The 13208-nt window shown below is 36.3% G+C and overlaps 1 protein-coding gene across 7 annotated transcripts in view; it reads right to left on the bottom strand.

Moving 5' to 3' along the window:
* PDE1A (phosphodiesterase 1A) overlaps positions 1-13208 on the bottom strand; it is a 230481-nt gene that overhangs the window by 40903 nt on the left and 176370 nt on the right. For all 7 annotated transcript variants that reach the window (XR_012650458.1, XR_012650459.1, XM_075028310.1 and 4 more), the window contains 4 exons: positions 6801-6983; positions 6273-6339; positions 5195-5311; positions 3003-3143 (listed from right to left, as the gene is read on the bottom strand). Coding sequence is in view for 5 of the 7 variants with exons in the window: in XM_075028310.1 (XP_074884411.1) it covers positions 3003-3143; positions 5195-5311; positions 6273-6339; positions 6801-6983 (508 nt within the window). In the remaining 2 variants the exon portion in view is untranslated. The remainder of the gene's footprint in view (positions 1-3002; positions 3144-5194; positions 5312-6272; positions 6340-6800; positions 6984-13208) is intronic.

Raw genomic sequence — 13208 nt, 5'->3', positions numbered from 1 at the left:
TATTATAAATTGCTTATAAGTAAATAGATTTATTTCAACTTTTCCTGAGCTCTAGTTCAAACTATTTTTTTAAGCAATGATGGATTAAAAAAGGAGTAAGAAAGGGAGTCTCACAATGCACTTATTGACAGTAAAGACATTTTTTCCTTTAGCTCGAGCAATACAGGTACGTGGGAGGAGAAAAGGGATGGTGGGAACATGATCGATGACTCAAAAGTTCCTTACAAGATGTATTCCCTGGGACTTGGATTCTTAAATCTTTATAAAGACAAAGACTTCATAAATGCAAGCTTGAGTTGTATATTTCAGTCATATCATCTGGGATTTAATCTCTTGGGAAGGTTAATGGATTGTGTGCCATCTGTGATATCTAACTTTCTAACACATTGATCTGAGGTGGCTGTTTCTTAAGATAGACAGTAACTTTTGGAAAATACAATATTCATTTTATTTCTTTAGCTGCAACTCTGAATATGTGTTATTCCTCACAGGAATCCCTCTAAAGGCTTGTGGAGAACCATAAACTCTGACCAGCCAATTATTTTATTTTTTTTTTTTGGCAAATGCTGAAATATGGCTGTTTTCCAGGTGCCTATAAAAGATACAAAATGTATGATCTCAGCAACAGGAACCATGAAAAGGGTTTTCTAAAATCCAGCTTTTTGAAACATTTGCTTCAGTATGTCTTTCCGAAGTGAACAAGGAAGACAGCAATTCTTTGCAAGATTTGGGAGTCGGTATCAGTTCTTTAAGATACAATGAAAGAACTTCAAATTGCATGCCAATCTGCGAAAGCCACACAGGAATTTGATATAGAATTGCATCAAATTGACTCCAGTCCAGGCACTGGTTAGAAGATACAGCAGAGTTAAAAGAGGCATTACAATGGACATACTCTGAAAACTACTTAGCTTGAGAAGCAAACTTCAAATTGTTATTGAGTAGGGTTCTGTAGGGTTAAACAGGCAACAGGAAAAAAATCCAACAAGTTTAACAGAACATTTGCATGATACTGATGCATTCTCAAACTGAAAATGACATTTGGGACAGAAGTACTTTGCAAGATGCAAAATCACTAGGCCCTCTTTCAGACACTGATTTCTATAAATATTCCTTCTGCCTGGCAAGCTACATCTGTTTGAAGGCACTCTTGACTAAGTGTTGTCCTAGATAGATATCTTTCCAAGAACCTTCCAATATCATAATTCAGCAATTCAAATGTGAATATTTAAAATCTGGCCTAATTTTATAGGAATATTTTGTAGCAGCACTGCAACATTAATGAGGTTTTACAGAAAAGTAACTGCAGTAAAGTCTAAGCTTTTCTGAAAATAGTTGTCCAAATCACATCAAAGTGCAGTTACAAGGTTAAGATGCTAACATTGTAAAACTTGACCTGGAGAGGCCTTTCTCATTATCGTGTGCACCTGGTGGAATAGCAGATATTCAAATATGAAACAGGTTCCTTCATTCAGTGTTCAGAGATAGACAAAGTGTGTTGCAAAGTTGTTCAGTCAATGGCTAAATATCCCAAATTGACTAGGATATCTCTGGAAGCTGGAACCTTGTCCTGGCATCACAAAGACAATCTGGATGCTCTTGTCTTTTTTGAAAAGTGGAGGGGCACAGTTACAATGGGCCAAAGGGATGTTTATAATGTATAATACAACAAAGGGATTTTCCTCCCTGTTGAGTCGCTGATCCAGGTGTATACCTGCAACAAAGACATGTCTCACATCACTTAATGTAGGATATGAACCATGATCTAATCTCTTCAAGCTTTTTCTTTTATTAAAATATTATTTTGGTAGGTGAACATCATACACAACTTTGTTTTGGACTCGTCTTGGCAAGAGCTGTCTAGTCTATGCTTCAGTCTGATATGGAAGCCCTTTCTCAAGAAAACATCTCATTGTGAAAAGGAATCTTAGCTGGTGAAGACTCTGCAAGTAGTACTTGTGTTAAAAATGTAGCTTTAAAAACTTGATATTTAGAAGCAAATGCCTTCCTTCAAAGAGTAGAACCTAACCCTGTAATGCCTAGGGACTTGTTCTTGCCTCCACTGAAGCCAAAGGCAAAGCTTTCAGTGAGAAAAAGCTTAACATAAGTGCATGACTGTCATTTATTCTGTATATATTGGAGCACAAACATCTAGAGTCAGCCCTAAAATTTTCCTTTCCAAAAGTCTTATGGAATTGTTTCACGGCTCTGCAAACAGTAATCAGACAGTATCACTTCCCACCTTTTTTTTTTTTTTTTTTTGAAACAAGTGCATTCATAGTGAAGACAAATCATCAAAAGGCCATTGACAGAGATGTCTGTTTTCTTTCAGTCAGTATTTACTTTTGTCTAGCAAGCTGATAGTGAGGAGACTCCCACTGATGGTATTAAATCTAAGATAAGTGTTTACAGTGAAAATGCTTGCACAGACTTACTTCAGTTCCCAAAGCAAATACTAAAAAATATTAGCATATTGTAATAGTGCAAGGCAGATGCAATCTCCTGCCTACTACAGGCACATACAGTATTCAAGAGCAGTCCTAAACAAGGTTATGAACTAAAAGAAAAAGCAGCTGCAGAGTATTTGAGTAAGCTTGCACTGATTCAGTATATCTTTCAATGGCCAGGACCTCAGCAGATACTAAAGCATCCTTGCCTGATCACACCTCCCAGGCTCTGATGTGGAAGTGAAAAAATCTCACCTGCCCACTCTTGCAAATATATCTCTTTTAGTATGATATATAATACCCTAGCACAGGCAATGAAAAGTGAAAAGGATTTAAGAAGGATTTTTTTCTCCTTTTTTCCTCCGCATCAGTAGAGTTCCTGCCTGGAAGAACTGTTAAAATGACATAAAGTTCACAGCGTGAATGGTAGTTTGGAATCTATCTCTGCACAATTTTCAAGGGAGCTTTTTCCTTAAGAGAAGACACACATACACATTTATCCAAAACAGCAAAGTCTGAGAAAAGAAGTAAATTGAACATTGCAGTATTTCTTACCATGATACCAGTATGAATCATTATGTAATGCACAGTTTGAGTAACGTCAGCTGCATGGATCAAATTGTGATATGGATTTTTGTATTTGCTGTAACCAACTTCAAGAGCTTCAGCAAATGAAATAAGATTGGGAACAGGGATCTGAGGAAAAGCAAAAATTAAAATAAATGTTTCTTTTTCCTGCAACAGCTGCAAAGTTAATCATGCAATAAATAAACCACAATTAAATATACCATAGAATTTAGTTAAAAAACAACAAAAGAAAAATTTAAAATGTAAATGCCTAATATCTTACATGCATTAGGGAGTCTTCACCCAATTCTTGTAGATGTTATAATCCCTCTACATACACCATGCACAGCACGTGGTTAGTGTACAAGAGACTGCGGAGCTATCAACCAAATAGTTTTCAAGAGATGTACGTTTGTCTGTCTGTACCAGGAATGCACAGATTGCTCATATAATGAAGGCATGCCAGATAGGAGGCTAACAATAGGATTATCTCCTTTTCTTCACCGGTTTTACCTTGCCTGAGACAAGGCTTCCTTGAATCTGATAGTATGACTTCCTTTCCTCCTCTTCCTCCAGGCAATGTATGAAGTACAGGTACTATCTAGTCCCATTTATTTTCCCATTGTGCTGGTTTTGGCTGGGGTAGAGTTAATTTTCTTCATAGTAGTTGCTATGGGGCTATGTTTTGGATTTGTGCTGAAAACAGCATTGATAATACAGGGATGTTTTAGCTACTGCTGAGCAGTGCTTACACAGCGCCAAGGCCTTTTCTGCTCCTCACCCCACCCCACCAGTGAGTGGGCTGGGGGTGCACAAGAAGTCGGGAGGGGACCCAGCTGGGACAGCTGACCCCAACTGACCAAAAGGATATATTCCAGACCGTATGGCGTCATGCTCAGCAATAAAACTAGGGGGAATGTTGGCAGGTGGCAGGTCGGGGACTGGCTGGGCATCGGTCCATTCGTTGGTGGTAAGCGGTTGTTTTCATTTGCATCGCTTGTCTTTCCTGGGTTTTATTTATCTCTCTTTGCAATTTTCCTTTTCATTACAATTCATTATTATTGTTGTTGTTGTTGTTGTTATGTTTCAGTTATTAAACTGTTCTTATCTCAACCTACGAGTTTTCTCACTTTTACCCTTCCAATTCTCTTCCCCCCATCCTGCTGGGGGGGGGGGGGGCAGGAGCGAGCGAGAAGCTGTGTGGTGCTTAGTTGCCAGCTGGGGTTAAACCATGACACCCATATAATGAAATGACATTTTCCTTAAGACTTTTTTCTTTACTTAAAAGCCCTGCAAGCTGAACAGTGGGACTGAGAATGGGCTTAAGCCCACTGAGCCAGTAACATTGTGTAGTTTATGACTGTGTTGTTAATGGCAGTCCTGGTGTGGTTCTGACTTCAAGCACCCACAGCTTGAAGGGAAAAGCTTGATGGGAAAAGCTGAGTCTGGGTTATTGGTTAACATTAAAATATTCAAACCAACTTCAGAGTGAGGCAGCCTTTTCAAAAGGAACATGGAGTTTTGCAGTGGAAAGATTTTGAAACTGTAATGAAACTTGCATTCATTACTATTATAATCATAAATTTGGCATTTTGATCCATTTTTTATCTCAGCCTTTCCAAGTTGGTTGTAAGTACTCCATATTGTACTGCAATGCCCTGAAAACACCATGGAAAAACAGTCTTCTCTTTATATATTCCCCAGTTGGTTGGAGAGGAAGGTTCAGCTGAAACCCCTGCACAGTGGTGGGCAACATACTATGATTTAGACCATGAAAAAAGTACTTAGGACTAACTACAGTTTTCTGCCTTATTAGGATTCTTTGTTCCATGAAGCTGGGACTCTAATTCAGTACTGCTGAGTAAATAGGCTGTGTACATAATCTGTTTATGTAATGCTTACAACATTTAGCTGCTCACTAGCAACATGCCATCCCAAACTTGACATGGGTCTACATAGCTTTCCATTTTTTAGGTTGCAGAAAAATTTGCATGCTCTGGGTGAAGTTCCATTTGGTAGAACTATTGGCATATCACAATGTTCGATTTGCCATATTCTTTGAAATTCTGCACTGCATTGTACAATAATAAACCATTTCAAATGTATCCTGGCTTTCTTGTAGTTTAAATTTGACATGCTTATTTTTGCATACATATTTTTATTTGTGGCTAGTTTCTGACCTTGAAACGGCTCAAAAGGTCATATCGGGTAAACAGCTCATACATCATAAATTTCAGACTGTGCTCTCCACTTGCTTCATTTAGGGCAAATACGTCAAAAGACCATTTATCAACATCCTGTAGATGAGGGGAAAAGAAAAAAAAACATAAAATTTCCATCTTTTTAAGTAGGTTTCCAGTTAATCACTGGAAAAAATATTTTGGGGGGGTTTGAAGGGAAGGGGGAGAGTTTAGTGTTTTTTTATTGTGCAACTCTTTCAAACTCCTACTGTAGATAACATATTAATGACTATTTCAATATTAATGATGAAAATAGTTGTGCAAGTTATGAATAAAATAGTTCTAACACGACCTACGCAACTTTGTATGCTTTGAATCAAAGGCCTTAATCTTTCAGATTTAACTTCCTGCATACAAATTGTCTATAGAACCTTGTGGAGCTGATGTGAATACCCATCCTTTAAATAGGCTATCAGCAATGTCAGTAACACTATAGCCATATAGCAATTTGAGAATAATATAACAGTGTCTGACTTTCAGGGGAAAAGGTGAGGTACTACATTCTCAAGAAATACCATTTTTTAATTGCATACATAGCCATAGAAACTTTACTACTATAAAAGATCGCCTTTTGGGTGAACTAGAGTAATGCCTTAAATTCACAGCAAATACTGTACTTGTTCCATAAGCTGCAGCTTCTTTTGTTAGCTCTATCCCAACACTAATTCTCCCTTTTCTTTCCTAAAAAGGAAACAAATGCTGCTGAGCCACTGATTACCATACCACTGGGAGCTGATAAAACCATGTCTCACGTTTCTATAAAAATTTCTATACAAATTTCATCCTATTGCTCTAATAACATCTAAATGAAATCACAATTAATCAGTGAAACAATAAACAGAATAATATGCTATTTTTTAATTTTCAACTATTAATTTCTCTGTTCTGTGTGCTCAGTTCTGTAGTACCAACTATGGCTAGGGTATGTTCAGTAGAAAAATATATTCATTTCACCCTAAAAGTCACCAAACTTAAGTACAAATATATTCAAATTACACAATGATTAAACTTATTTCACCTTAAATGTTACTATCACTTCTGCTGGGTAAGCCAAACCAACCATGCTAGAAGTTCTTCGGTACATCCTAAAAGAACAAATAAAATATTAAGGAATAGTACTCCTTTAAAACGTACTGGAACAATTTCTCTTTTTTTAATTCATCTTTCACTGTTTGTGAAATAACACTACGCTATTTAAAGGTCTGGTCCCAAAGACAACACAAATCTTTTTATGAACTTATGAGAAAAGCCTGTCCGCTCGTATATTACTCTTTTACGTTAGTGCAGTCTTTGGTATATTTTAGTGTAGAAGTTTCAAAGCCATGAAGTTCATTCCCAGAATTTTCCAAAGTCCAGGAGATTTCATTACACATTTAGAGCTTTAATCTGGATTTCTGTATAGAAAAATAAAGTGACTGCAGAAATTGAAACCAAAATTCTGGCTCAAAGATTTGCTTCAGGTTCATCCCACCATGTAAGGGATCTTCAACAACAGACACTGTGGTTAAATGCAGTACTTGCTGTAATAAGAGAACAAAGCTCCCACCTTTCTACAAAAATCCCAGCCTGTACAGCGTGCACAATGCTTCGGAATTTGGGCTTTTCTTCAGGTCTCCTCTTCACTATTCCCATTTCTCTTGTGAATGTAGAAGCTAACCAGTCGCGCACTTCCAGCGGGACCGAATCCGAGTGGATGTCAGAGAGCTCATCCTCAGTGTCCAAAAGCTTCCTAAAAAAAATTAATACAAGGTAACTTAGAAGATGGCATACTGAAGCAAAAGGAGTATGGATAGGTGAACAGCTAACAAAACTTAATTTTAACAGGAGCAGAGGTTGTCTGTAGAATTGACTCAGCACATCACTAAATGTCTTCTCTGGTAGACATACTGAGGCCACTGGGAAGCTGGACACAGCAGGTATCTTCCCTCTGTCCCACTGCTTATGTTCCAGAAGGTAAAAAGTACTCAAATGCAAGATATTCAAGTAAGGGCAAGAGAAGATTTTTCTACAACGATGTCACAGCTATGGTGGATTGAAGTGAAATCAGTGAGTTATAAAATCCTGAGAAGACATCTAAAACAGTAGCTGAGATGAACACCTATTGAAAGAGAGGTTGCTGCTATAACTGAGAACACGAGTGGTTCATCTGATCTGTCCTCCAAAATGGTACAAAAAATGTTTTGACACTTACATGGAAAGTATATGATATTACATAGCAATGTTATGCTGAATGCATTTCAGTGAACACCCTGTATACATGGTCATCATGTTATTCCAGTGCAATAAAAGTATTAAAGAGAAATAATTCCTTCTGTGTGGAGATCTGTATTCCTATTGAAGGCAGGGTAACAAAATCATAGCAGTAAAGATATTGTACAAGACTGGATTGCAAGTCAGCTTTCGCAGTTCTTAGCTGTTCAAAAAGTTAGAAAAGTTATGCATACCTCTTGCAAAATAGAAAAAGTGTAAAAAAGAAATGTCAACAGCACTGAATTGGAGGACATCAGTTTATTTAGAAGAAACATGTAACTAAAGATTCTCTTAAAACAGACTCAGCACTTCAATTCTACACTTCTGTCAGATGCAGGAACTTCTTGCTGTTATTTGCTCATATCACTCAGTCTGCTGGGGTTTTCCAAGAACCAAATCCCTTATTTAGTCAGATAACATGTTTTCCTTCATGCAATTATGCAAGAAACGCCAGAGTTAAGATGACCCAAACATATGTAAAGCATGCCACCCTTTAAAAATGTTTTATTAGAAGTGGTACCCATTGAATTGCAGGCATTATTTGATTACATAATCTATTTCTCTAGTGCTGTCTTTCTGAAACTGCTCAAGTTTGCATGAATTGGATACAAAGCAATGATGGACAATGTATTTTGGGGTGTGATTTTCTTATCAGACAATCTGCTTGTCGAGTTAAAACTTGGGTCTCTTCTCCTGAGTGAACAGCATTCCTGGGAAATATATTTGGTGGAAATTTGGCTAACAGCATTTGCAGATGGGGATTTGGGAGAGGAAAATTATCACTTCCTTTTCCATTTTCATGTTGTCACCTCTGCCACTGTCTTTTCTTTCTACTCTTAGCCTAACTCTGTTGACGCTTTCCCTTATTTATGCATTCGCTCCTCATATTTATTCAGTGGCTCTTTCACACCTTTCAATTTCTCTGTTTCTCTTTTTCCACATTTTCAAAACTTTGCCTAATCCAGGTCTTCTCTGGCACATAGAGGACTTGAGCAGCAACACTGATGATGAAGAAAAGCCTGAATACAGTACAGTTCAAAGGAATCCCCATGTAAATCTAATACTATCTGAGAGATTATAAGAAGATGCCTAGTAGGAAGCATGATGCCAGAAGTATTTATAAATTATTAGTGAACAGTGAGCGTAGTATATTTGTGCTCATCTGCCCTGTTCTCAGTTTCAGCACCTCATCTGGCTGGTGGCATATTTTGTGAGACTTTTCAACTGGGGTTTAAAAAAAAAAAAAAAAAAAAAAAATCCATAAAATGCCCCCAACACCACGACTATTTACTGAAAGAACAGCAGACACATTCCTCCTATTTTTTAGGGACATAGAATTATCAGACTAGAAAGGCTCTTCAGCACAGACTGCAAGAGGAGCAGAATGGACAAGAATGACGAGATTTTCTGACTGTGGGACACAGGCCAAAAGTCAGTAGTTTATTTTGGAGGTGCAGAACTTGTGTAGAGGAAAGGATTTGGGCAAAATAGCTTGCAAAACTGAACTGACCATAGGTCAAAGGCTATAAACTGATTTTATTCCCTAAATTAAAAACTATGCTATAGTCCACTTCAATCCCTACTAGTCTAACATTGTTATTAAACATTGCTGGAGAGATCAGTACATTTATATTTCTGAGGAATATTTGACATTTGATGTATTTGTACTATAATCAGGAATAAACCTTATAAGCCCTAAAACATATTTTTGTAACTATTCCGACTGTTACTCAAATGAGATGAAATTATTCCAGTGATAAAAGGACCATGTGCATTAGGCTGCCTCCGAGCATGCAGCAGGGATATTCCACATCACCTGTGCAGCATGAAGCAGAGCTCTACACCAGTTTGCTATAGGCTGATGCAGATCTGAATTTGGGACCAAGTCCTGAGCTCTGCAGGCATGAGCCGCTGGAGTACAAATTAAGGCTAGCAAGACACTGCAGTTTCTCTAACCTTTTTTTTTTAACCTTTTTTTTTTTTTCATCTCTAAAATCAGAGGACTATTCAGTCTGTAAATGGTAGTAATAGGAGTTACTTTATGAAGACGGAACAGAGAAACAGTATTTGAAAAAAGTGTTTCTTTTACCAGCAATTTTCATGAGACCACTGCTCTCTGATGAGAGATGACTGAACAAAGTGCTATGGGGGAGAGAGAGAGTTTCAGTGTCTCTGGTTCCTACTTAAATAACTAGGAAAGCAACTGCAACATAGAATTATGTTGTAAGCACAATCCTTTGTAAGTACAAGCTCACAAATCCCTCAACACATAAACTTAGTAACTTCTCAAAAAGAATTAGTTTCTTTCAGAAGCCTGACTGAAACAACATTTAAGGAGAGGAAACAAGGGCTAGTCATCCATCTCATAACTGTCTATTTTCTGCACTTCCCTGACCTTTTGAAGAATAAGATTTATAATGGGGAAAATTACTCATGGCATATGCATTGCTAGAAATGTCCTTTAAATAAATTCACTAATGACTACCATTCTTCTGTAATTACAGGGACAGGACTCATATATGGGTCTACACATCTGAATAAATGGATGGTTAGAAGGATATATAATTTGATGGTAATTTTATTTAGGAAGAGAAATAAATTAGGCCATATATTGAACCATACAAATTATGCCTAATTATCACAAATTTTTAGAATCCAATCTTCAACTCATTTCATAGTTTGCAACTTTTGTCAACTTTTATTCATCTAGTTATACCTTGATTATAAAATATACTGTTTCCATTATATTTCCATGGGTGTGCATGTATATGTATACATACACAATATTGTGGATTCTGTGAAACACATCTAATTGTTCACCTTTTACTCACTGATCGTGAAAACACTTCTTTAAAATAACCCAAATAAAGAAAATTTATGCATTGAGACATAAAAACATCAAATTGCTTTTATCAGTAATTTACTTACTATTTACAAAATGCACACACACATATACACACACACACACACACACACACATATATATATATATAAATTTTAATTTTACCAAATGTAACAAAAAGAATCTTCAGCAGAAGTATCGGAATTTGTGCACATTAACCAGAAGTCCTAACAGTACTTCAGCACTTACATTACAATAATAGCTGAAATTTTCTTCTTCACCTTACGAGAACCAGTTTTTGATTGGCCGCTACTATATTTTTTTACATGGGTCTTGTTCTTTTTGTGTCGAACCATTTTGCAGCTTGTTTGCTGGCTGCTAGTCTATTGATTGTACATCACTGCAGAAAATGCATCAAGTAAATCACAGAGCCCCTACATGCCTGTCCTTCTCGCTGTTACTACTGCTGTTGCTCAGAACTTAACCACAACAAAAGTTGATGCTTGGAGCAGATGTATTATAACATCACTCTGATGCAATAACTGAGTATTATAACATCATCATTTCTTTGAATAAATTCTACAGTACAACATTTTTTATAATTACCGGAAAAAAACATAACAGTCTGAAGTGTATATGCAGAACATTTTTATTCCTGAGTGTTTATATTACTGCTATTTTAATTTATATCTACTAAGAACCGACAATTATCAAAAGCTTCAGTAAAAACAGTGAAACAATAGGAAGTTATTGGTGTTTGGGTTTTGCCTAATGAATGTTATTATTGCCCAGATAAATGGAAAATAAATTTAGAAATTCTGCATTCTGCAATTCTACTGTTATGTAGATTTCTTGCTCCAACTTCCACTTTATGAATCACAGGTGAATAGGTAAATCATCATTATAGGTGATTATTCAGGATGCCTTTAAATTAAAAACAAAACAAAACAAAACAAACTCAAAAAACAGAGGGAAAGGTGAAATAGTATTAGAAGACGGGGTCAAAACAAACACAGTTAAACCACTGAAGTTCCTACCAAATATTACAGGGATTTTTGCAAGATTTTGCAATATAATTTGTAACTGTAAATTGTAAAATGTAATTTGTAAATTGTAATATAATTTTGCAGCATTTTGCAATATGTAAACTTTTACATAGGTTCAAAAATGCCATTGGATAAATTAATGAGCAAAATAACAAGTGATCATAGCTGTCAAACAGAAGGCTAGAACCAACGGCTTAGAAAATATTTGGAGTGGAGTGACTGCAAGATCCATAGCCTCATCCTCCAAATCAACCACACTGAAGATTAGAGATGGTGGGCATTTACTTTCTATTTTAAAGCTACACAGTTGTTCCACAAAGTCAGCCTTAAAGTAAAACTCTACTAAGATCAATCCCATTCAACTGGGAGGCATGAACTCCAATATCCTAGCTAAATTACATAAATGTTAATATACTAAGGCACACACTTTAATTTTTACTTTCCTAAAGCTAAGCAACACCTAAAAAAGCTAATAAACAAAACAAAAAAAGCTCTAACACAATGTGCCACGGAAAGTACTATTTTTCAACACAAAGTCAGAATTTCAGGATTACATTTTGCTCATATATCACTAGCCTATTAAGTAGATGTAATACAAGGAAGAGATACGCGTGGGAAGGAGAGGAGGAGGCTCGGGTTATTTAATTCTATTTGTTCCATGAGCGGAACTCCCATTGACAGTTGTGGGAATAAGTAAGATATGGCCCATGGCATTTCAGCTCAGCAATCAATTAATATTGCAGTCATAGTAACTAATAACCTGATCTTCTTGTCACAGTACTGTGTTTTTTGCCAAGAATAATTTTTCAAAATTCAAGTAGTGATAATTTCTAGCTCTCTCTTCATTTAATCACAATTTTAAATATAGTAACGGACTAGTCAGAAGTGTATTTCTTTTCCCTTAGGAATATATCAAATGTACTATGGAGGAGAAGAAAGAAAAGAAAATGAAAAAAAAAAAAAAATTAGGTAATGGCTATGGGCAAAAAAAAATCCATCAGTGCTGATCAGTCATGCTGCCTAACAGAGATGGTGAAAGATTTCCAGAGGAGGGATTGAGAAGGAGGTATTAGCTCTTTACCGTTTAGTGAATTAATCGAGCTAATGATCAACCTCTTAAGAGTGAATTGATCAAAGTCCTCTTCTAGGTCTAGAATGAAGAAAGCAGAGAATTTATAGTCCAAATAGCCAATTCATATTTTTATCAATTATTTGTGTGCTAGTGTCTCACTACCTTCCTGAATGAGCATGAATCAATATATTCAATCAATATTTACATCCTCTATAGTCCACCACAATTTCCACTAACATCCACTAAAAGATTCTCTTGTCTCCCACTGAGGATAAACAGATTGCAAAAATGATTGAGGTGCATTATTAGTACATAAAGGTCTTTCTAAAGGAAATGATGAATTTACCAACACTTTGTACTCTTTGAATTTAGCACATTTTCAGAAGAATTGTGCTCATATTAAGAACTAACAATTACAATAAATGGCAAAGCCTCTGGATGAAATATAGTTATTACAACAGCAGATAAGTAATGGAGTAAGGACCATTGTTACTGGAAGCATTCACTTATTGATATGTACAGCCTATTCAGAAATACAGATGTATGTACCAAAGGCCATCAACAATCTTAAGATTCAGGTCAGGATATTCATGATTAAAAAATATCATTTTTCAGGAGCACAGCTGTGAGCTAATGCATTTTCCTTTTTTTAATTCAATTGCTTTAATGTGGTATTCTGGAAGCCCTAGGGCAGTGACTATCTCAGGGCATGACTCATAAATAAATTAAAAGCAATAACTTTGA

Source organism: Buteo buteo, chromosome 5 (genome assembly GCF_964188355.1).
Source record: "Buteo buteo chromosome 5, bButBut1.hap1.1, whole genome shotgun sequence".
Classification (NCBI taxonomy): domain Eukaryota; kingdom Metazoa; phylum Chordata; class Aves; order Accipitriformes; family Accipitridae; genus Buteo; species Buteo buteo.
Note: the sequence above shows the minus strand (reverse complement) of the source record. Positions and strands in the feature narration are given on the sequence as shown.